The 24,320-nt window shown below is 50.5% G+C and overlaps 3 protein-coding genes across 4 annotated transcripts; 2 read left to right on the forward strand and 1 right to left on the reverse strand.

Moving 5' to 3' along the window:
• The first annotated feature begins 1,122 nt into the window (after window positions 1-1,122).
• Window positions 1,123-9,524, forward strand: LOC144934972 (tripartite motif-containing protein 14-like). The gene is made up of 7 exons (XM_078861234.1): window positions 1,123-1,797; window positions 3,476-3,571; window positions 4,483-4,716; window positions 5,593-5,615; window positions 6,392-6,540; window positions 7,289-7,425; window positions 9,037-9,524. Exons 1-7 carry the CDS (start codon window positions 1,123-1,125, stop codon window positions 9,424-9,426), a joined length of 1,704 nt encoding a protein of 567 aa, XP_078717360.1. The 3' UTR covers window positions 9,427-9,524.
• A 2,539-nt stretch (window positions 9,525-12,063) lies between these two features.
• LOC144935178 (uncharacterized) lies at window positions 12,064-16,507 on the reverse strand. Its single transcript, XM_078861649.1, has 2 exons — window positions 14,482-16,507; window positions 12,064-12,919 (listed from the first exon to the last, which is right to left on the reverse strand). The coding sequence occupies exon 1, from the start codon at window positions 15,822-15,824 to the stop codon at window positions 14,484-14,486; it is 1,341 nt and encodes a 446-aa protein (XP_078717775.1). The 5' UTR covers window positions 15,825-16,507; the 3' UTR covers window positions 12,064-12,919; window positions 14,482-14,483.
• A 2,318-nt stretch (window positions 16,508-18,825) lies between these two features.
• LOC144935180 (zinc finger and BTB domain-containing protein 39-like) lies at window positions 18,826-23,805 on the forward strand. 2 transcript variants are annotated; one of them, XM_078861650.1, is made up of 2 exons: window positions 18,826-18,903; window positions 20,940-23,805. In XM_078861650.1, the coding sequence occupies exon 2, from the start codon at window positions 20,968-20,970 to the stop codon at window positions 22,492-22,494; it is 1,527 nt and encodes a 508-aa protein (XP_078717776.1). In that variant the 5' UTR covers window positions 18,826-18,903; window positions 20,940-20,967; the 3' UTR covers window positions 22,495-23,805. The 2 variants fall into 2 exon arrangements, with proteins under 2 accessions (XP_078717776.1, XP_078717777.1); XM_078861651.1 differs by having other exon boundaries at window positions 20,944-23,805.
• The last annotated feature ends 515 nt before the right edge of the window (window positions 23,806-24,320 follow it).

The following is a 24,320-nucleotide window of genomic DNA, read 5'->3' on the forward strand; positions in this document are numbered from 1 at the left end:
ACTGACCAGACGCCTTTGAAGAGATGAGAAAACCCACAATTTACCCCGCTACACGCTACCTGCCGATCATCTCGTTTAGCGTTCTATAGTTGGACGCATACCATGGCAAAATGTTGTGCAAGTGGTACAGCTGGTTGTTGAAGCACGGGTGATTTTGATATACACACACACAGCAAGGTGTAATTGCGCATTAAACATGTAACCTGTGGTCAATTTAAACTGTTCCGAATCATTGTGGTGCAAGATATAAGTTACGTCCATGGTGTTAAAATACACAACATTTTGGTGATTAATAAGGGAGGTGTTAATGGGGCAAACATTGTTTATGACAAGATACTATACTAAAAATCCAAATTGACGAAAGGGTGCATTCAGGTTATTTTGGAGCCTGCTTTAAAGTACAAATCTTGATGTAAATAAATGACCGTATAGTCATGTTACAAGTATTTTTTTTAATTCAAGTCTGTGCTATGTGTACTTAATTTCCTTTGAAAAAAACATACATGTTTTGACCACCACATGCAAATTACATGAACCATGCTTTGTATAACCCCAGGTGACAAACTTGAGTCATGCAAAGCGTCGCTCCCTATTGGGTTATGGAATTTGGACATTCGCTCGTCACATTTGTAAGCCACACCTCTGAGCCCTCCCCTGACACACGCAGTCGAGTATATATATAAAACACACCTGTCTCGCCTCCACGACACTCACTGGCACTGCACAGCTTTCGCAGCTCTTCCCACAGCATCTCCAGCCGTGTCAAGCGCACCACATCATCTCCAGCCTTGTCAAGCGCATCACAGCATCGCCAGCCGTGTCAAGCGCATCACATCATCGCCAGCCGTGTCAAGCGCACCACAGCATCGCCAGCCGTGTCAAGCGCATCACATATCCTGCAGCCGTGTCAAGCGCATCACATCATCACCAGCCGTGTCAAGCGCATCACAGCATCTCCAGCCTTGTCAAGCGCACCACATCACCTCCAGCCGTGTCAAGCGCACCACATCATCGCCAGCCGTGTCAAGCGCACCACATCACCTCCAGCCGTGTCAAGCGCACCACGTCACCTGCAGCCGTGTCAAGCGCACCACGTCATCTGCAGCCGTGCGCAGCCTCCCCATGGCGGTGCGCCTCCAGTCGAGCTTCGGCAGTGGTCTCCGGGAGGAGTGCACGTGCTCCGTGTGCCTGGACATGTTCATCACGCCCTGCACGCTGCCGTGCGGCCACAGCTTCTGCCGCTCGTGCATCGAGACGCACTGGAGGGTGAACTGCTCGCGGAGCGGCTGCGACTGCCCGCAGTGCCGCCACGTGTTCCACAAGCGCCCCGCGCTCCAGACGAGCACCCCGCTGGCGAGCGTCATCGCGCAGCTCGGTCAGCGGTGCCCGTTCCGCGCCGCCGACGCCCTCGCGTTCATCTCGGCCGACCCGGCGCGCTCCTCCCCGCCCGCGCTCTCCTCCCTCTGCGGTCTGTGCACGATGTCGCGCGTGCCGGCGGCCAAGGCGTGCCTCACCTGCGAGGTGTCGTTCTGCGGCGAGCACCTGCGCATGCACGACGAGACGGCGGCGTTTACGCGCCAGCACCGGCTGCTGGAGCTGCCCGCGACGGTGGCGGAGGGAGGAGGAGGAGGAGGCGGCGGTGCGCGCGGCGCGCTGGGCGTGTGCGGGCGGCACGGGCGGCCCCTGGAGTTCTTCTGCCGCTCGGACCTGGCGTGCGTGTGCGCGGCGTGCGTCAACGACGGCCTCTGCCAGGGACACGTGGTCGAGGAGCTGCAGCTGGCGGTCGGGGGAGCGCAGGTGAGAGATGGGATGGGGGAGGAGGGGGAGGAGGGGGTGTTGAACAACGCGACATTTTATTGTTTAGTTGGACAGGTTTTTACGAGGCAAACACAGTTGAAGATTCATAGTAAAGGTTTTCGCTGCTGCAATGACCAGCGGAGACGTCGTGCTCAAATTGTAAATGTTGTGGGTTTACTCTCCGACACACCGGTGTGCTGAAGTAGTCACGGATTGGCACGCATCGTGTACGTGACAAACCTGAACAAATGGTTGTGTCGGGGGGTGGTGGGTTAACGACGCATTTACGCGATATGACCCCCCAAAAATACCTTTGTTATGAATATTGGCCGCGAAAGCCTGTTTTAAAAATCTATATTGACTAGAGTGTGAATGCGACTGTGCAACATTAGAGGCGTTACATTTTTGACCACGCATGCACGGTGACATGGGATCACGAGGGCCGTTCAATTCGAACTCTGTGCCTTCGACAATCTACACTGACCAGTGTGGTGAAGTATGGTAAATTAAATAATCCCCACAACCCACATAGGCGTGGTGAAGCCCTCATCTGGCAGTGGAATGACATAAGGGCTGTGCACATTTCCTCTCCAATGTTGATTTGCACTCGGGCTGATGTGGGCTATGCAGAACAATTTAAGAGCCACCTTTTTTTGCTGTCTGTTGCCTTTGTGGGAGATGAACCGCCAAAGCCACTCGGTTCAATGCAGGAGCTCCGACACCTCCAGAATTTTGGAGAGAGAAAAAAACCGCACGGTTGTTCGTTCCATTTGCATGAATGTGTCAGCCAAATGACGTAAAGGCCACATGCTGCTGGCGATTTTCTTTTCTTGGGTTAGCTGCTTACGTGTAATTTCAGCAACGTCCGAGATATTGCACAATGTACGAGTTACATCACATGAAAGCCTCACGGCATGTCTGTTGATGGATGAGCGTTCAAGCCACAAAAGAGCAAAACATATCTGAATTTAATGAACAAAAAGTCCGTGCACATTATAAATCACTGTCAAGATACGTTTGTGGGGAGGGGGGGGAATGACATATTTCGAGTTGTCGGCATATACTACACCGTAAGCAAGCCCCTCCCCTTCTCGCATTGGCCGTGTGTAACATCACACTCGAAGCAGATCTTTTCCCCATATTGACTAAAACTATTTTATTCCATCAGGTATGGTAAGGCCCACTGAGATATACAGCTCTTTTCTAGAAGTGACCTGGGCCAGAAATGACAGCCCAACGAAGTGGCTTATCACGTGAAAAAATATAGCAGACAAATACTTTAAATGCACGTTTTTAAATGTGGAGGGAAAACCCGGAAGACCCGGAGAAAAATGCACACGACCACGGGGAGAACACGCAAACTCCAAATATACAGGCGTCAGGGTCGGGATCGAACCCACGACGTCCTGTATACCCGGCGAGGCTGTTAACATGTTGCCACCGCGGCTCCCCTATATATTAACGTTTTGTTATTCGTACAATGGTTTCCTATGTTAGCATTTTGTCAAATGTATGTGTTCATATATATCGATAGATATTCCATTCCTTGTTATGAAAATACAATGTCGCCTCTATAATCTCCTACTACTATACCTTCATGCCTGTTTTTGAACGGGACAGCCACAATCCAACACTCGATGAGTATTCACACGTGTGTCTTGTTTTTATTTGCATTCAGATGGACCTAAAGCAGAAGAGACAAAAGCTTAAAGTCAAACAAATGACGGTGTCCAAGAGCAAAATCGAATATGAAATAGCCACCAAAGATATTATGGTGAGTTCTACTCATACAATCGTAGTCACTGATTTATTGAAAAAAAATTGTTACATTTTCATTATTATGATAGCAAGTAATGTCATATAGGCTCAGCGCAGATATAGTAATACTGTATAGTTTTAAATATTGGACATTTAGTTGAGCGTACAGGATACCAGTGGAGGAAGATAACGCAAAGCTTGCCACCACTTTGTTAATAAATTGGAAAGTATCATCCTGCTATGCACACAGCTACAAAAATCCCCGTATAGATTATTGCATTTCTTTTAACAACCAAATATGAAGATCAATGCAGCAGACAAGGGGACGATGTGGCAGGGATGGTATCCACCTGCCTTTGCTTATCAAATATCGATGTTGACCGGCAAAGTCGCCAGTTCGATTTGACCTCCCCGCGCAGGAGTTGAATCAACGGGGCAAGCCGATTAAATCCGCCCAATTGTGTCCACCCACCTGTACACATTTGTGCACCACAATTCGTGAATCAACAGATCGCGTGTGGTGAGATAATGTGCGGGTACTCCCACCACTTCAATGGTCTGACCAGCGTGGAAGAGTAGGCCAAAGTACCCTCTCGAGGGGGTTCTCTAGAGATCGTTGTAGCGGAGGTCCTTACACCAACAGCGGCGCAAGCCCAGCAATTGCACGGCTGCACCTTTACTTCCTTGACATTATTAACACACTATCTCGAAAGCGCATGAGGCCATTGTCAAAACCAAATGCTCCGCAGTGCATTGCAACGAATTAGGAGAATGCCCCCTGGCAGACGTGCACATTCCCAAAGGTGTCTCGCCGATCGTGTGGATTTTCTGAACAAGTCAGCACGGTTTTAATTTTGTCGGGATCAGAATTAGCAGGGCTGCGCCTTGACCTTACCGAACTTTCTCGCGTCGCGTGCGCGCTTGCAGGGTTCGTGCGTGTCCCTGAAGCTGGAGGTGGTGGACCGCTTTGGGCGGGCGCGCCGGGCTCTGGACGAGCGCGAGCGGGCGGCCGTCATCACCATCGAGATGGAGCAGAGCCGGCTGCTGGCGGTCGCCAACGACCGCATGGCGCAGCTCGAGCAGCAGCTCGTGGCGCTGCGGGAGGCGGAGGAGCAGCTCAACGCGCAGGGGGCCATGGGCGACGTGCTCGCCTTCATGCAGGTGAACGCGGCGGCACGGGGAGACGCGCCACTTGTAACGCAGCCGCTGTCGAAATAGTGCTCCGTCGATAGTCCCTGCTCCCAGAGCCCCACGGGGGCAGCGCGCCGTGCGAGCGCGTGCCGACAGTTTCGACGGCGCAGGTTCAAATTTGGCGCGCGCATTGTAAACTGGTTCGCGTTGGCCAAGCATCACCCCGATGGTGGCGACGTTGCCTGAAAATTATTCGATTTAGAATTGCGCACGGCAACATTGCACCCCTCCCTACTGCGAACACCTGGCAAGACCCTCCTGAACAAGAGCTGAGACCCATTGAGGCTTTCCTGGGTAAATACAGTGGGAATAATAATACTTACATGTACATTTTGAATATGAATTGTGTATTTTTAGAAATTTCGGAATGCACCGATTGGCAATGTCTATTGCACTCGACATGGACAATTACGTCCGTGTGTCCGTAAAGATAGCGCTCATTGTTTAGTTACAGATGACAATTTGTTTGAGCTGTGTTGTTGAATTGTTCGCAACGCATTCCTTATACACTTAAGCTTTTAGAATGTGCCTCGTTTGTTAACAACTCATTGGTAGCCATTGATTCTACCGTTAACTGAAATCCTAAATGTAATACGCACCCAAAGATTAACGGCAGTAGTTGGTGACTATTAACTTTGGGGTGCGGGGTAGGAGGTGACTTTCAGAATAACAAGTGTTTGTTTTCAATCCCGCTGCTACAGTGCTTTAAAGCAGAATGTATCAATGTTTCAAACAAGATCTGAAAGAGTAACCCTGTGGCTCATGCGTGCCTCTGTTAAAATGCTTAACACGCTGGTTAAATTGTAGTACTGACACATCTTGCATTTGGCGTGTGCGTGTTCGCAGGGTTACTCGTCTGCTTCGAAGAGGTAAGCTGTCAATGACTTCCTTTTCACTCACACGGTGTACAGTGCTGGTTATAATCAGATATGTGAATGACGAGAAAATGAATCGTAACAGAAACAAACAGTGCAGGGCACAAAACCATGAGTTTCAAACAACAACAGCACACGGAAACGTGTACCAGAAGTCCTCGGCCTCTGTGCGTTACGGAAAGTCCATCAGCAACTCCTGCCCAAAGTGACTGTGATCCTCTTGTCTTGGTGACCGAATGACAATGTGATCTGAGATAGGAAATGTATTATATTTCACCATTTTTCAACAAACTCCATCATCATTGGCTTAATAGAACCGCGAGACCGGTGACAATTGCCAGCAATTTGTTTGGTTCCCAGGTAAATCCCACTGAGCTCTTTTTCAGAGGACACATGGCCACACGTCACAGCTCCTCGAAGTGACTCGTCATGTGTGGGAATTTAAAGTAGACAAATCATCTAAACGCGTGTTTCTAAATGTGGAGGTAAAATACCGGAGGAACCGGGAGAAATTTCCGCACGATCGCGGCTAGAGAGACGCGCAAACTCCAGATATACAGCAGGCGTCAGGTTTGGGATCGAACCCACGCCCTCCAGCACACCAGTCGAGAGTCATAACGTCTCACAACCGTAGCACCCATTCTTTTTCTTCTTTGCTCTATGCCATTTCCCCCCCCCCCCCCCCCCCCCCCGATAGAAATGGCTCCCGTGGCGAGCGTGGAGTTTGACGTGTGGCTGAGCGGGGCGCTGTGTGCCGTTGTTGTCTGCAGGGTGGAAGCGCTGGTTGGGCTGCCCAAGGATGAAGGTCCCACGCTGCAGGTGGAGACGCCAGCTGTGACCAGCATCAAGGCCTGGCTCGAGAGGCTCATCCGCACCCTGGATGGCAGCAAGGACACAAACGCCAACCTCAAGCTCATGTGTAAGCCCGGTGCACGCCACGCAGCCCGCACGGACGTGATGGCCACTGTGGTGGATATTATGGTCATTAGTGATGATGGATGTACATGATGGTTATTTTGTGATGATCACAATGATCTTACGATGGTTATTTATGGCGGTGATGATAGTTATTGGCAATGGTGGTGACAACCTTGAATGATAGTTATGGGTGGTGGTGATGATGATAATGATGTATGTATGTTGAATTTATTTCACACCGTACGAGGCCCACCATGCTAATCAAATTGTGCGGGGGAAGGGACAACTCATTGATGGTTATTCGTAATGATGATAGCAATGAGAATCACAATATAATTGTATCACGACGATTTCTGATAACAATAAGGAAGGTTAGTCAGTTTAACACGTAGGCTTTCGCGACCAATCTCATCCATCAGTTAGACTTCTCCACAAATCTGTCTGTCGCCTGATGAAGCTAGTTGTAATTATTGGCGAAACGTCGTACTCAGATTGTAAATGTTGCGGCTTGGCTCTCCAACACACCGGTGTGTTGTACTAGTGACGAATTGCCATGTTCTGTTTATGTGACAACCCTTATTAGTTGGCTGTGTCGGATGGTGGCAGGTTTATTTATATTTACGCGATCTAACCCAACCCCCCTCCTCACCCCCATATTATGGATGATATTGTTCGCGAAAGCCCTACTACTAGGCGTTAACAGTGACGTGTTGACGATGACGCTGACACGCAACTTGTGTCACGTGCAGACGGGCAGCTCGTGACGCTCGACCCCGACACGGCGAGCACCAGCCTCCTGCTGTCCCAGGACGGGCGCATGGCGGCCACCAGCTCACGCCGCCTCTCCTACCCCGAACGGCCTGAGCGCTTCGACCACTGGTGCCAGGTACTGTGCCGCGACCGCAAATCACGCATCGCACACCGAGCTCGTGCGGCGAATTCCTGCCAGCTATGCCAGGGACCACCAGTGACATGGAAAGGGGATCATCCATCACCAGGCAGCCCGTGCTTGCTAATGTCTGATCTTGCCTGCCAGTTTCACATTGGTGAAAGATATTTAAACTAAATGTTTTTTTTTTTTAAACAGGTAAGACCCACTGAGTTAAAAATCTCTTTTTTTAGACGCGACCTGCCCACAAATGATAACTTAAACGAAGTTGCTTATCACATGGGAATTTATAGCAGCCAAATACTCATGCACGTTGATTCTAAATGTTTCTAAAGCTGCTCTGAGCTCCAATCAGACAGACTCCACACCACACCCCAAGAATCAGAATCTTTATTTTAGACTGGAGAAATCAGATGAGCTATAAAGTTATTTTTCACGGATGTCCCCACCCGCTCGTCTGCCCACTCAAAAGCGTGATGATTCTCGCACGGCCCCGCGAGCCTTAACCATGCAACAACGGGGAAGCAACTCTCTTGTTATATATTCAATTCTTTACAACTCACATTCTTTGGTCTTTCGGTAAAGTCACGTAGATTGGTTCAAAGAAAAATAAAACTTCGTTACCAAAAGACCAAAAGAATATGAATTCCTGCAGCCTCGAAAGCTTTAAGTCATGATTTTCCAACTCGTGTTTGTCTTTTAAAAAAAAAAAATTGTTATTTTCTTTGAACCTATCTTCGTGACTTTATCGAAAGACCCAAAGAATATGAATTCCTGCAGTCACGAAAGCTTTAAGTCAAGATTTTCCAACTCGTGTTTGTCTTTTTAAAAAAACTATGTTTTTGTTATTTTCTTTGAACCTATCTTCGTGACTTTATCAAAAGACCCAACGAATATGAATTCCTGCAGTCACGAAAGCTTTAAGTCAAGATTTTCCAACTCGTGTTTGTCTTTTTAAAAAAACTATGTTTTTGTTATTTTCTTTGAACCTATCTTCGTGACTTTATCAAAAGACCCAAAGAATATGTTTGCCTTATCTGCTGGGCCACGCTGTGGACGGTAGATGGCAGTGCAGCAAAAGTGTTGTGTTGTGTTTCCACATCCCCACGTCCACGGCTCCCACCGACACCGAGCCGCAGACTGATGTGAAGTGCGGTCAGATTACCAGCACAACATTCACGACGTGGGGGGAGGCCCTCATTACAGCCGTGAATTGACAAAACGGCTGTGTAGGTGGACGTATTTCCTGTAGACGTGCCCTGGTGCGACAGGCGCACGAGTTTCAGTCGTGTTTTACTTCTAGCGGTGCCGTTTGGCTCTCCAACAATATTTTCGGGCAGTACCATTTAACTGCACGTGCTGGAAGCGTCCAGTTCTCCATACCAGTGGGGTGAAATTCACGCAGCAATTTTTTGAGCCCCCCGGCAAACGGAGCAAAACGTCGAACACTGTGCCGAACAACACGTGGTGACAACCCCACAAAAACCATACCACCCGGAGCGCATTCGAGCCGTGCTTTTATTTCTGCAATTGTTTTCTGGATAAAATAAGGATGAACCCGATCATGACTCCATGCCCATGACGTGCCCCCCCACCCCTCCCCCACAGGTGATGTGCCACCAGGCGTTCGCGAGTGGCCAGCGCTACTGGGCTGCGACCGTGAGCGGCGGGGACACGTGGCGCATCGGCGTCGCCTACGGCTCCATGGGGCGCAAGGGCAGCAGCGGCTCGAGTCTGCTGGGGCTGAACGGCGCGTCGTGGTGCCTCGCGCAAGCCCAGTGCGAGTGCGCTGCGTGGCACGACGAGAAGCACCAGTCGGTGGTCGTGGCCGAGCCGCCACGCACCGTCGGCGTCTTCCTGGACTACGGCGCCGGCGTGGTCACTTTCATCGACGCGGAGCGCATGGCCGAGCTGTACACCTTCCGCGCAAAGTTCACGCAGCCGCTCTACCCCGCGTTCCAGCTCGGTGGCAAGACCACGCTCGTCATCTGTCCCTGAGGGGCCGGCTTGTCGACGTTGCAAGCGGTGCTGCCGAACGCGCTGAGAAGTCGCCAAACGTGATTGGAACGTCGCGAGTTTCCGCGGGTCACTCGTTGCTGTTAGTGGGGTTTTTACGCAGCTTTGTCGCAAGATGCTGTCCACGGGCTTGATTGAGATGATGCGCAAGAGAATGATTGGTTAATGTTCCGAAGTGAAATGATGGATGGAATTGTTTATTTTGTGTGTGATGGTGATGATGGTTTGAGACTTAAGTACTGTGAACGTGGGAATTAGTTGACACCATGATTTCAAAGGTCAGCCAGGCAGCAATAATGAAGGTCACACGTCTGGAAAATGCCAATATACAGTGGTCTTCTAACGTAATAAAAGTTATTTGTACATAGTTGTATGCTATATTCCAGGTTAGTCGTACTTTCTAATATATTTACTCGTGTAAACGCACTTATTGTCGGAATGCTTGTAATAATCCACACTTTTTAAAAGTACAAGCTGGAGTGCTACATCTCCACAGGTGGAGTTGGTGTGGGTAGTAAGCGCTGTATGATTTAATATTTTCCGACGTCCTCCAACTTCGCTCCGCCACAACCCAACAGAGGGCGGAGAGTGGCAGGGACATGTTTTTCCAGAGCTCAGCCCCGGGCAGCACCGGCGCAAAAACACATTGTCCTGTGGGGGGAGCTGGTAGTAACGTTGGGTTGCTCGGTCAATGGCCAGGGTCAACAGCGGCGTGGTGTATTCCGCAAATATGCCCGACTGTGAGGGCGGGCACAAGCCGGCGTGAGTAGGTTAAACGTTGAGTTTTATAAGGGCACCACGGGGTGACCAGCCCCACCCAGCCCTCTCACCCCACCCAGCCCCTCCCTGCACGACGGACGGACACAATAATCCCCTGTGGGCTGGTGTAACCAGGAGGTTCCTACCAGTATAAATCACCCTGGGTATGCGCAGGTGGCTGGGGTCGTCCCACGCCTGATGCAACAAAAGTGCTTATACATGGCGTCATCACGGTATGCGGTTTTGTATTTTTACATAAAATATAACCTAAATTAAAATATATTGTGGAGTAAATGTATGCATTGTTTGAACTGTATGATCTTGAAGGTTCTGTATAATGAGCAATTGTGTAATGCACCTCGTATCTACAAATACCTTTTGAAGCAACGTGATTTGTTGCGTGTTTCAAGTGCCTATTCCTTTAACATGCACTCGTCTTCAGATATATCTCGTCTTTGACATGCACTTATTTCAGGGCACATTTCCATATTTTTTGTAACGCAGACGTTATTTTAAACGAGTGAATCTCATGCCCAATGCGAACATATTTAACCGTTAATGCAGAAAGGCCGAATCAACATCATGTGCCTGGCACTTCCCACCTTTTTTTTTATTACCAACCTAAAACTTATTCTATTACTAGGTAAAGCCCAGAGCTTTATAGCATTTTTTAAAGCAACCTGGCCACAAATGATAGCTCAACGAAAGTGGATAATCACGTGGAAATTTAAGGCAGTGAAACGTGGAGGGGGGGAAAAAACTAAAAAATATTCAGACGTCAAGTTCGGGGATCGAACCCACGGCCTTGTGCATGCGAGGGTGGTAACATCTCGCTCCCATGGCGTTCCCTTCCCACCGTGTTTTAAAGCGACGATTGGGTGTGCGTCTCGTAATCCGGGAGTAGTTTGCGTGACCAGATTCGCCTTTGACAGGCGTCTTATAATCGGAAGAATGTGTTATCATCGTTGATGCGGTGGGTGCCCTGTGCTGCTGCAATTTGGTGTAGCGTTGCTTCAGCAGCAATCATTTACTTGAAATAGATGGGGAAGTTTGTGGAATAACCTTAGAATTATCTTTCTCTGGATGCGAACTCTATGCCCGGTTAGTGAAAATTGTATTTACACTTTAGGGTCAAATTGTGAATCACTATTATCAATTAGTGGTGTAAATCTTTTGCCGAGTAATTTAACGGCACGTCGATTGTATGTTATGTTCTGACAGGCGTCATGGATTTTAAAGTGCCAATGATAACACTTTTGGCAGGCTTGTGTTGTGTGAAATCCAGTTGAATTCACAGTTAAAACATCTTTATTCATACTTGAAGTACATCAAAGCCCATCGTGACGATATAATTGTGAAATTGAATTACAAAAGGATAACCGATATCGCGATCATCGTGAAAACTTGTATCGTTGAGCGAAATCGGCGGCATATCTTAGCACATTCGGTGACGCTGCGTTGGTGGTGGTACAAATGCAAAAATAACAAACTCAACACAGTCGTCGATAAGTGGCCTTAAAAAGTTTTTAAAAATGTAACGGACGACATTTCAGACAATCGCCCTTCAGCTATTTTTTTTCAAGTTACGTTACAGGTACGCATTTATTGGGTTAGGATTTGGTTTCAGGGATAACGCAAGCTCTCTCCCCCGCGTCAGGGGTCCGGTCTAGTCCCAGTCTTTACCTCTCAACCCATGGTACGAAAGACCTACAAATTTTATTCAAACACAATCTATCCACTGTTGGACGAAGGCACCCCCCCCCCAAGCCGTCGCCCTCTTGGGTTACCAAATCTACAGGGTGGACCAGATGTCTTGTGAGCCCCCCCCCCCCCATAACTAATTGACCCCCCAAACATGTTTTTGTTCCTTTGCATATTTATTTCTGTTTTAAATAAATCTTACTTAAAAAAATATATTAAGTTTTTGAAAATTAAATGGTCAATCACAAGCCATCTGGGCCACTCTGAGACATAACATTGCCACACTTAACAAGGTGTTAGAAAGACATTTGTTGCAAGTGGGAGACGCAGTGGTAACCCTGATGCCTCAGCAAGCACGTGGGTTTCCTAGGGCCCCTGTGTAGAGTGTGTTCTCGCGTTACCGCCCACAGCTAAAACAATGTAACCGGTATTAGCCAAACATCGAAATGCTGAAAATCGCCCAATTCATATTACACAGGAACATCGATAACTTGGCGCGACTCTAACGAAAACATTTTGAGACGCAGCGAATCGTTGCGCTCATGTGACACGGCCAAGAGGCAGAGGAAACAAGAGAGCAAGAGATGTGGTCAATAAAAGTTGGAATCAACGACACGTGTGCTGCGCTTCTTGCAACTCAAGGAGATCGCCACACGTTAACAACGTGGAACGACAACCTTGTCGCCGCAACGCGTCACCCAATTTTCACACCACCCCCCGCAAACACTCAAAACTTTCTCTTGCACGGTTTCACCAGAACGCTGGATGGAGGCTGCAACCCCATGGCCGGCCGAGAAACAGGCTTGAGAAGGAGCCGACCTAAATTAAAAACGAAAACCATCCGCAACACATCACAAAACAATACAAAAAAACTGTCCAAAGCCTTCAAAAATTCGCGTGGTTCCCAAGTGCCACCACGTGGGCGTGTCCCTCCGTCTCGGCTCCACGTGGTTCTTGCCGCCCCGCCCCCTCGTGGTGGTCACGTGGTTCCTGGGCGTCTCGTGCAGCCCTGAAGCTGAATCGCACACACGGCGACAAGATGGGGATTAAGACGCAAGACGAAGGCCATCCACCCCCCCCAACACACACGTGTTGTTAGCATGTAACAAGATTTGTTGGGGAGGCAAGTTGCTGTTGGCGAGTGGCACACGAGGGGGTGGCCGCCGCCACCACGCCCGGCCGCCTTTGTCTCCCCACCAGTGGCGACGTTTTTACATACCGCAAACCATTTGAGGCCGAGTCGACCTAGGGGAGGCGGCCCAGCACCGGGTTCAGATTGACCGTCATTGGTGCTGGTGGCCGTGAGCTGGAATCGAACGCGGGTTGCCGTGTTCGGAGGGCAGCGCGCTAACCGTTGCACCACCGCTCCCCCAAACTTTCCACAGCAAAGTGTTCTTCACTCATTTTCGGAGGGGTAGGGGAGACGCTTTCGCCGATAAGACATCACCCATAGATGTCAACCCATAGATGTCAACCTATACGGTTTACCCCGTATTCTTGTACAGGGAAATTCAATTTTCAGGTCCATACGGCGTACAGCCGTTTCATAACGGGCAACAATAATGATGTTTGTGTCTATTTGTTAGTGTTTCCCCCTTGTGATGGGACTTTGTAGGATGAACGTTGAGATGTATAAGGGGCACGGGGTGACCAATAAGGTCTGAATTGGTCTGTAATAAGGTAGGGGGCACTGATAGGGGGTTGACAGGTACGGTCACGAATTTTGTTGGTTGGGGGGCCGCCACACGTTTGAAATCATTGGGGCTTGACAGCAGCACGATGATGATGGGGGGTTTAACACGTTGGGTTTCGCGACCTCTTACTCGATCTAATCCAAAAAAAACCTTATGGATGATGGGGGGTTTCACTGTTTCTGTATTGTGGGGGGGGGGTGGCCGCACTAAAGGCCACTTGTGATGAAGAACGCCGTTCCACGGTGTGGCCACGGTTTGCAACACTTGGCCTGTACACAAATAAACCCACAACACTCTCGGTGGATAAGTGACCTGGAAAACGGCACGAATATCAACTGAAAGGTTATGGGGGGAAAATAACGTGCAAACATGCATAAAGATTCGTACGAACCCTATTAATAATGAACAAAACCAATATTAATAATGCAAATACAACAATGAATAAATGTATGCATGTATGTATGTTGAAAATGTTTCGCACCGTAGAAGCCAACCGCGTTTATAACATGATTATAATAAATTTCGATTTAAAGCTTTCGTGACTGCAGGGATTCATCTTCTTGATTCTTTCGGTAAAGTCACGTAGAAGGGAAATAATAAAATAATAAAAATAAAACAAAATAATTCTCACGACGTTTCGGCCACAACGCAAGCAGCCGTCCTCAGGTGAAGAACAGGTCTGTCGGAAAGACAGCGGATGAGTGCGACAGCGTCTTTCCGACAGACCTGTTCTTCAGCTGAGGACGGCTGCTTGCGTTGTGGCCGAAACGTCGTGAGAATTATTTTATTATGTTTTATTTGTATTATTTTATTATTACCCTTCTACGTTACTTTACCGAAAGAACCAAGAAGATTAATATAATAGGCTAATATGTAAACTCACCTTTAATGATGCTCATAATGATGATGATGGCGACGCGAGTCCTTCTTGCGGATCATCACGGGAAGATCCCCGGGAGGAGCCGGGCGATCCTGGGTCCAGCTGGAGGTGCCGGGCAGTGGCTCGACGGGGATGGTGGTGGTGCTGTCGCAGACGGCGGATGAGTGCGATTGAAAGTAACTTGCGATTGGCATCCGCTTCGCCTTCCTCCAGAGGTCCTTGTAAACCTCCCGGTAGGGATCCAACACGGCGTCCATCTCCCTCTTGAATCGCACGCTCCGCTCCACCAGCGGGTCCGCCTCGAACACTTTGTCCTTAAGTTCCGACGCCAGTTGCATAATCTCTGCCAGCGTTTTCAAATTCAGCCGAGACTTACCGCTCGCATAATCCTCCTCCTCTTCTTCCCCATCATCACTCTCGCCATCGCCTGCCTTGATGCGTTCTTTAAGGTCCTCCTCCTCCTCGGGCAACTCCTCGGTGCGCGACTCTATGAGCACGACGAGATCGGCACCTTGCAGATCCTCGTGCGCTTCCTCCGCACCGACGGTCCTGGCCACCCCGGCAAGCCGACTCGGGTCGCCGTGGAGAGACGGCGAACCGGGCACGTCGCTGGCGCAGAGGAGACTCGGTCCGTCGTCGTCGTCGTTGGGCGCCTGCGATCCCGAGCGTTCCTCCTTGGAGATGTACGTCCTCGTGGGCATCTTCTTCCAAAACAAGCCCAGGTCGTCCACGTCTAACACCTGTCCGGGTTTGCAATCCTCATCCTCCTCGTCCACCACCTTCTTATGGCACACACGATAAGCCGCTTCATCAGCCACGGTATCCATCGACTCGCCGACCAACTTGACGTTTTGTAGCGAATATCGCTTCTTAAAGTTTTCGAACCATCCCTTACTCGCCGCAAATGGGGTGCGTGACTTTTTACCGCTGTTGTTGCTGCTGCTGCTGCTCTCGCCGCAAGAACTTTGCACCGAGCGCTCGTAAAACCGCAGGGCCCGGTCACGAATATCCACGCCGCTCAAGGGGACCCCCATCCGCGTCTGATCCTCGATCCAGAGATTCAGGGCCCTCTCCATCTTCTCCATGTGCGGGTCGCGGGTGTAGAACGACGCTCTCGCGGACCTGGGCACACATTCGCTCACGCTGGCACGGATGGCCACCTCGCTCTTCTTGATGTATCGCACCGTCGACTCGTTGACGCCGTAGAGACGACCCACCGACGCGGCGCTCTCACCCTGTGCCAGGCGGTCCAGCAAAGCGACCTTTTCACTCAGGGGCATGATCTTTTTCGCACGCTTCACCCGCTTCTTGGCCACCCTGTCGCCTCCCTTGCGCTTCGGGGCCATGGTCGACGGGGGTCAGGGGTCGGGCGGGGGACGAGTTTCAAAAAGGCAAAACAATAAATGCGTTCACAACTTCATCTTGCGAACGGTGCGGCTGGAGGTAGAGATAGAGAGAGCATCGTCCCACGAGTCACTGGCAGCACGGGGAACTCGATTGTCTAACACGCCGGGTCAACGATGTGCAGTCGTTCAACGCGGACAACGCGGTTTTCAAAAGCACCTAAAACGCGGTGAACATCACATTAACATCTCCCCACCACCACCGTTGTAGAAATGCTTCACCATTCCGCAACGACAAGGCGTGAAAGTATCGTCAAAGAGGAGGAGAAGAAGCTCGCAACGACATCCACTGATTAGCCACGGTGGGTGCAGCAGCAGCAGGAGCAGCAGCAGGAGGAGCAGCAGCACCGGCGGGGATTGCGGTGCCCGCGTGGGGGCCCAGGCGGCGGGCGGCAGGGGGGCGTGGGGGACGAGGGGGTCGGCATCTTGCCGCCCTCCTCCTGCTGCTGCTGCCGCCTGCACTGCCATGCGTCGCACCCGGCACCGATTCGCCGCCTCTCGGATTTCCGTGGAGAGAAGACAACAACAACAACGACAACAACAACCACCACCACTAGTCGCCCTAAGGTCAAACAAACAAAAAGGAAACTCGCTGAAACAAAAAGGCGCGCACGCCGCCAGCGACAATCAACGTGGGGGGAGGAGGGGGAGGCGATGGGGGGTGGGGGGGAGGAGGGGAACCCGAGGGGGATGGGGGGAGGAGGGGGGGGGCGAGGGGGGTGGGGGGGAGGAGGGGAACCCGAGGGGGATGGGGGGAGGAGGGGGGGGGCGAGGAGGGTGAGGGGAGGAGGGGGAGGCGATGGGGGGTGGGGGGGAACCCGACGGGGATGGGGGGAGGAGGGGGGGGCGAGGGGGGGTGGGGGGGAGGAGGGGGTGGGGCGAGGGGGGAGGAGGGGGTGGGGCGAGGGGGGTGGGGGGAGGACCGAGGCGGGTGGGGCCCGAGAGGGGTGGAGGAGGGGGGGCCCGAGGAGGGTGGGGGGGAGGAGGGGGGGAGGCGAGGGGGGTGGGAGGGCCGAGGGGGGAAGCGGGGGGCGAGGGGGTGGGGGGAGAAGGGGGGGGATCCGAGGGGGAGTGTGCGCGGTGCTGCTGGCGGCAATAAAAGTTGTTTAAAAGTCAAAAGTCTCTCTCTGTCGTCTTGCACCGTAGCGGCGTGCAGACCCCGACGGTGCCCCCCCCCTTGACCCCCACACCCCCCCTCGACCCCACACCCCCCTTGACCTCCACACCCCCCCCCTCATCTTTAAGGGGCGGGCGCGGCGGCCGAGGAGGGAGGGGCCGAGTGCTCGTGACCACGCCCCCTCTCTCCCACCGGGAGTTCGCCCTCTCCCTTCCCGCAAATTCTTCGCATTTTTTTTAAACATTCAGATTAACACCTCGTAGTAAGTCGGCTTTCCCCACCAATATCATGCATAATACACGTTTTATGGGTTAGATCGCGTAAATATATAAATGTGTCGTTGAACCCGCCACCACCCGACACAGCCAACTAGTAAGGGTTGTCACGTCAACAGAACGTGGCCAATTCGTCACTAATACAGCACTAGTGTGTAGTGTAGTGTATAATGTAGTGTATAGTACTGTAGTGTATAGTAGTGTAGTGTATAGTGTAGTGTATAGTGTAGTGTATAGTAGTGTATAGTGTAGTGTATAGTAGTGTAGTGTAAAGTGTATTATACTAGTACAGCACCACCGCTGTGTTGGAGAGCAAAGCCACAACATTTTCAACGTTAAATGTTGACGTGACAAACCTTACTAATTGGCTGTATCGGGTGGTGGCGGGTTTAACGACACACATTTACGCGATCAAACCAAAAGACAAAGTTTAATGGATTATTGTGTGTGTGTGTATATTCTATATTTTCCACACAATTCTCAACCGCCGGTCAGAAATAACAAAAATCCTTGCGGGGATCGATTCAACATTAATTTGTCGCGATTATCGAGAGCAGTCGGCAGAGGAGAATGTTGATGGAGCAGCCTGAACACGACAACACATTCTTGTTTGCCGTATAGCAGCAAAGCCCAAGGCTGATGGCGATTGGGCTCGCTCCGTGAATCCAAAGGATTTGGACTCGTGGCCCTAACATCGACTTGGGGAGGACGGTTTCATCGATTATTAATTATTCAACGGACCCAAATCAATATTGACCGGTCAATATTGATCCTTTTTTTTTGGTCAAACCTGGCGACAGGGTCAATTAAAGGCTGATGAAAAAAATCTGATTTGCTGAAACAAATTTTTTTCTATTATTTTTTACTTTTTAAGAGCGCCCCGGTGTTACGCCACACCGATTTACCACCAAAGTCCAAATATGGAAGTCGCTCCGCCCCTCTCCCCCCTTGTGATTGGTGAAGGCGGGTGCCCCCCCCCCTTGTGATTGAAGGGGGGTGACTCCCCTGTGTGACCCCCCCCGTGCCCTCCACTTGTGATTGGTGAATGGGAGGTGCCCCTCCCACTTGTGTAACCCCCCCCATGTCCCCCCTTGTGATTGGTGAAGGGGAGGTGCCCCTCCCCCTTGTGTGACCCCCCCCCCGCGCCCTCCACTTGTGATTGGTGAATGAGGATGCCCCTCCCCCCTGTGTGACCCCCCCGTGTCCCCCCTTGTGATTGGTGAAGGAGGGTGCCCCTCTCCCTTGTGTAACCCCCCACCGTGTCCCCCCCGTGGGATTGGTGAAGGGGGGGGGTACCCGTCCCCCTTCCCTTACAGGCCACGCCCCTCAGGCGGAAGCCACGCCCCTCAGGCGGAAGCCACGCCCCTCAGGCGGAAGCCACGCCCCGCAGGTGAAAGCCACGCCCCTCAGGCGGAAGCCACGCCCCTCAGGCGAAAGCCACGCCTCTCAGGCGGAAGCCACGCCCCTACCCAACATCGACTCGCGGGCCAATCACCGTGCGAGGCTTTGTCCGGCTGGAGGCGTTCGGGTTTCTTGGGTTTCAATGCCGTGGCACGTGGTGTGTGGTGGTTCCAGGCGGTCACTAACAGCACTTGCAGCAGCGAAAACAACAACAACAACAACAACCTGTGTAAGCTACCCGGATATCTTTGTTTTGTTCTTTGCCAGCTGTGTCAAGATCGTGAAGGGCAGTTGGAGGCAGTCGCCCTCGTCATCAGCAGGGGGGGAGCGACGCTCACAACAACAAGCGGAGCGCCCGGCGATTAAACACGCAGCGAGGTTGTGCAGTGGGGAAGCTCAGTTTGGGTGCATCTGGAAATCTTCTCGGTGAACCCATGGCACCGGGCTCTGTCTCGTGACTTGTCGATGAGCCGACCACACTTCACGTGGCCTAGAAGTGCACCTAGCCTGGCACAGGCGCCTCGGTGACGCCACCGCCATTTCGTGGCGAATCGGAGCAGTGGCGCAGTAGTCGGCGCTCTGCGTTCCGAACCCAGTGACCCGAGTTTAATTCCTACTCACGACCATCACCGGTGGCGATTGTCTCGACTGATCACGGGGCCTCCATTGAGTACTTAGAGCAGCGTATGTTGAACTTATTTCGCAACGTACGTAGCCAACCGTGCGAGGTGTTTCTGTCTAAATATCAACAAAGGGCGTTGGTGTTGGTCACCCAACCCAACCCCCCTCTCTCCTGTGCCGTGCCGGCCTTCGTAGGTGCTGCTCGCTCACAGCAACTTGTGCCCTAGAAGCTCGTGGTAGCGTGCCCGGACTCTGGTCGGTGTGTTGGGGGAGGCGTGGTGGCCGTTTCGTGGCCACGGGGACCTAAGAATTGCGTGAGATGAATAATCCGCAAAACGTGTGATCTGTGCTTGGACGTGTTCTATTCTGTGGACTTGACGGTGGTGGTGACGTGTGGCTGTGTGTGCGTGGGTGCGTTAACAGCGTGGGACATTCACCGCATGATTGACGCTAGATAAATAGATTTATTCCAGAAGGTATCTTGGTTAAAAATGTTTAACATACAAACAAACAAAGACACATGGTAAAAAAGTTGTTTTTATATGGTAGGCCCTTCAGTTTTCGTAGGTCAGCATGAGGCACGTGCAGAGAGCTTGATTCTCACTGATCCTGTGATCTCAGGAGAGCCATCGGTGAGCATTGGGGAGTGTTGAAACGATCATTCATTCACATCTGTACTTCAACAAGGTGTCTTGTCAGATGGGTTGTCAACGTGATAAAGTGATGATGCGTGTGAAGTGGCCAAGCAGAAAGACTCCTATGCTGATGCTACAGGCATTCAAGCACTTGAATGGGTAGGAGAAATTCCATGAATGGAGATTTATGTTGACAAATAACGTGAGGTGAGCTGCCATGATCCTGGAATGATGTGAGCAAAGAACTGGGAATTAATTCTAGATTTGAAGTCTTCGTGACTGCAAGGATTCATACTCTTTGGTTTTTTCGGTAAAATCACGTACATGAAAATTAAATAAAAATAAAACAACTAAATTAAATCACGACGTTTCGGAAGCAACACAAGCATCCGTGATCAGGTGTGACTGCTCCAGCAACTGGGAATTACTTGAACCACTCATACAATTATACATCCGTTATATAGCGTACAAGCAGCTCATTTTAGTGGTGGAGGTTCGTTGAAGCAACATTCAGTCTCTTTATCAAGGAGACCCGGTGGTGTAATACTATACAATCAGCATTCCAGAGGTATCAGGTGGATATAAGTTTCCAAATATTTCCCTGCAGCAGTTTGGCTCAGAAGAAGCTCGTGGCAGCACAGGCAAGGTGCAATTCCTTAAAAATGTGACTTGCAAATGTGCCTATTTTTAGCGTTTTTACGAGTAACAAATCGCTGCAGGTAAAATATGTAGTGGCTGTAGAATGTTATCTCGCGAAAGCTGAGTGTGTTGGTTTTAGTTTATCTTTGGCTGTTGCTGGTAGAGCCACAGCTTTTAGCCATTACAATAAATCATTTTCCGCTGTTTACAATGGGTAGAGGTGAGTCGACCTAATTTGTCTATGCCATGTTTACAATGATATCCATATGTGACTATGAGCAACTGTTTACGTTTTTTGTACAATGTTAACGTGTGTATCTTTGTTGGTTTCTGACACTGTATTTTGATTGTGTTCAACAACATCTACCAGACAGGCTCTTTGAGAAAAGTCTGAAGAAATGGCCGAGAATATGGAGGAAATGTTAGAGCTATCCAGCAACAACCACGTGCCGGACCTCCTGCGTGAGCTGTGCGAGCTGCGCGAGAAGGGCTCCTTCTGCGACGTCGTCGTGGAGGTGCAGAGCCGGCGCTACCTGGCCCACAAGGCCGTGCTGAGCAGCACCTGCAGGTACTTCCGGAGCCTCTTCCTCGACATGCCCTGCAGCTCCATGGGGCCCTTCCTCGTCGACTTCCTGACCATGAGGACTTTCGAGTTGGTCGTGAACTTCATTTACAAGGGGCAGATCCGTGCGAGCCGTAAGGAGATGCGGGGACTTTCCTACGCGGCCGTGGACCTCGGGATGGACTGCCTGGCTGAAGCTTGCAAACCCTTCAACTTGGCCGAGGATATTGAGAATGACATGGAAAGCGATGACTGTGGCAGGATTGCGCAGGGAGCGCGAGCCTTCACTGAGGATTTACATGACAACGATGGGCAGAAAGAGCATGCAGATGTCCCCGCAATGCCAGCCATCGAGGACAAGCCCGTTCTGGTGAATTGTTCCGTTTCAAAACACATCAACATGAACAATGCCATACCCTTGGAAGATGGGTGTGACAAAATCAGAAATGCCTCCACAATGGTTGGTGAAATCAAGATTGAATCTTTGGAAAGTGAGGGTGCTGATGGTGGGGATGAAAACATTGAAGAGCCTTACGGAGAATTTGATAACCTGAATATTATGTTCGACGGCAAGGTGGAGCGAGTGAAAGCGGACTCGTACGTGGCCAAGCCCGTCGGTTACCACCAGCTCAATGAACCCTATGCACAGTTCGCGGATGACATCCCGATGGGCATCCCGTGCCAGGTGTGCGATGAGTTCATCGGCGAGAGCGACGACTGCGTGAAGGCCCACGCGCGCTCCGTGCACTTGGACGTGGCGGCCATGAGCTGCAGGATCTGCGGCAAGAAGTTCCGGCTGCTGAGCAACGCCGAGCAGCATGTGGTGCTGCACATGGGCGTCACCGCGCTGCACTGCCACGACTGCCGCAAGCAGTTCTACTCGGAGGAGCGGCTCATCCTGCACCGCGCTCAGAGCTGCGGCAAGAAGCTCAAGGCGCCGTGGCAAGGTGGCCGGTTGGCGCGCGCCGACCCCGCGGCGACGGGGGTCGGGGCGGCCTCGTCGCCGTCGTCTCTTCCTTCTTTGCCGGCGCCGCCACAATCGGCGACGCTGTTGGCGCCCGGCAACAACGTGGTGTGGTGCCGGACGTGCGGCGAGATGGTGTTCAAGTCGATGACGGCGCTGCGGTCGCACGCACGCACGCACGTGGACACCTCCTCGCTGCTGTGCAACGTGTGCGGCCAGCAGTCGACCTTCATCAGCAACCTCATCAAGCACGCGCTGCTCCACGTGGGCGTCTTCCTGTACGAGTGCGAGACGTGCGGCAAGCGCTTCCTGATGCGCTGCCGCTTGATCGTGCACCAGAGAGGCTGCCGGGGCAGCGGGGCCGGCGTGCAGGCCAGTGCCGTGGCCAACAGCTACTGATGGGGGAGGGGAGCCTGTGGGGTTGGACACTGGCCCATGATGTAACTTTGTGACTTATATGAGGCAGCACTACCAAGATGTTGTTTTTTTGTAATGCACACTCCCATCAATAAGTTCATAAGTATAAAATAGTGCAACAACTGTTGCAGCGATTTCCAAAAAATTGTCCCAGTGTATGCTACAGGCATTCAGGCACTTTAGTTGAGTGGTTTTCAACTTTACTGCAGCCTCCACCCCTTTGGTTCTCAGAAAGGGCATCTCACACCCCAAGGGGTGTGTGCACCCCAGGTTAAGAACCACTGCTTTAATTACACAAATATGGACACTTAGAAGAAATCTAAAATCATTTTCCAAATGGGGCCTCAAAGACACCAGAATTATAAACAATAAGTTGCAGCCCTTCATATAATTTCTGGATTAAGGCCTGTCAATGACTTGTGAGCCATGAGGGAGGGATGTTTGATCATACTTCACCACGCTGGTCAGTGCAGGTTGTGATAGGTAGGCTCAGAACTAGTTCGCCATGTCACTCGCTACTGATGTTACCCATAATCGAGTGTCAAAGTCCGGCTGCTCGGTTTGTGGCATTGAAAGAAGCCACTGCACAACCCTCCATCTGTAGTTTATAATTCTGAAGATGTGTTATTTTTCCTTAAGTGCACATATTTTCATGAAATTTGGCAGTAATTGTGGAAGCGAAGGTTATTCGTTTAATATACTTTTGTGTGTACACACGTTTTCACACAGTGCTTTGTTCAGTATATAAACATAAATTGCAGCTTCAGCAAGCGATTTGAGGTGGAAGTCAATTTTGTTTTCGGTCGAGTCATGTCAATTCACAGTGGACAGGAGTGGACTACGAGGATAAGTCGGGACAATTTGTTTGAAAATGAGAGCAATTTATACTATTTATTCGTTTGACAAACAATTTAATAATGCCTCAACCTGATGTTTAGTTACGTGCTTGATATGAAGTAAATCAGAAAAGCAATGCACGTGTGTGCTTTTCATATTTAACTAAAATAACTATTTGACTCCCATTTGCAGGTTACCCAATTTCTGCCTCTGTAAGTTAACGGTCTGCAGAAATCTCTGAAACAGCAGGACAATGGAAAACTCCAAACAGTCTCTCAGTATTTTTTTATTTCAAGCTTTCGTGACTGCAGGGATTCATATTCTTCGTTCTTTCTGTAAAGTCACGTAGAAGGGAAATTTAAAAAATATATGTATAAAACAATACAAATTCTCACGACGTTTCGACTGCAACACAAGCAATCATCAGGTGTGTTTTTTAATGGAACTCCTTCCATTGTTATAAGGTGTGAGGATGATTGCTTGTGTTCCAGTCGAAACGTCGTGAGAATTTTTATTTTTTCCTACGTGACTTTACCGAAAGAACCAAGAATATAGTCTCTCAGTACCCAAATGGTATCTTTGAAAAGCACCAGAAGATCCCTGCCTAGCATGTAATGCGCACCTCTCCGTGAGGACTGGGTGGACAAAGCTGATTTGAGCATCTCGGTATCTCAAGGATTGTCTTGACAAACAGTTTTTTTTTTTATAGAACTCCTTCCATTGTTATAACAACTACAACAAATCAGTAGTTTGATCCTAAATGGGCATACTATCCTATTCTGATGTGCGTGTACTCTCCTATAGTCTATTTAATAGCACACAACAGTGTCCATTTCATGTACAAAAGTTATCTCAGCCTTATGCAGACCGCCTGTTTAAAATAACTGAACGTGCGGCCATGCTGTTGTTTAGACCACCAACATGGCCACACATCCAGTTCTTTTGAGCTGGGGGGTCTGGATAAGGCTGAA

Source organism: Lampetra fluviatilis, chromosome 12 (genome assembly GCF_964198595.1).
Source record: "Lampetra fluviatilis chromosome 12, kcLamFluv1.1, whole genome shotgun sequence".
Lineage (NCBI taxonomy): Eukaryota > Metazoa > Chordata > Hyperoartia > Petromyzontiformes > Petromyzontidae > Lampetra > Lampetra fluviatilis.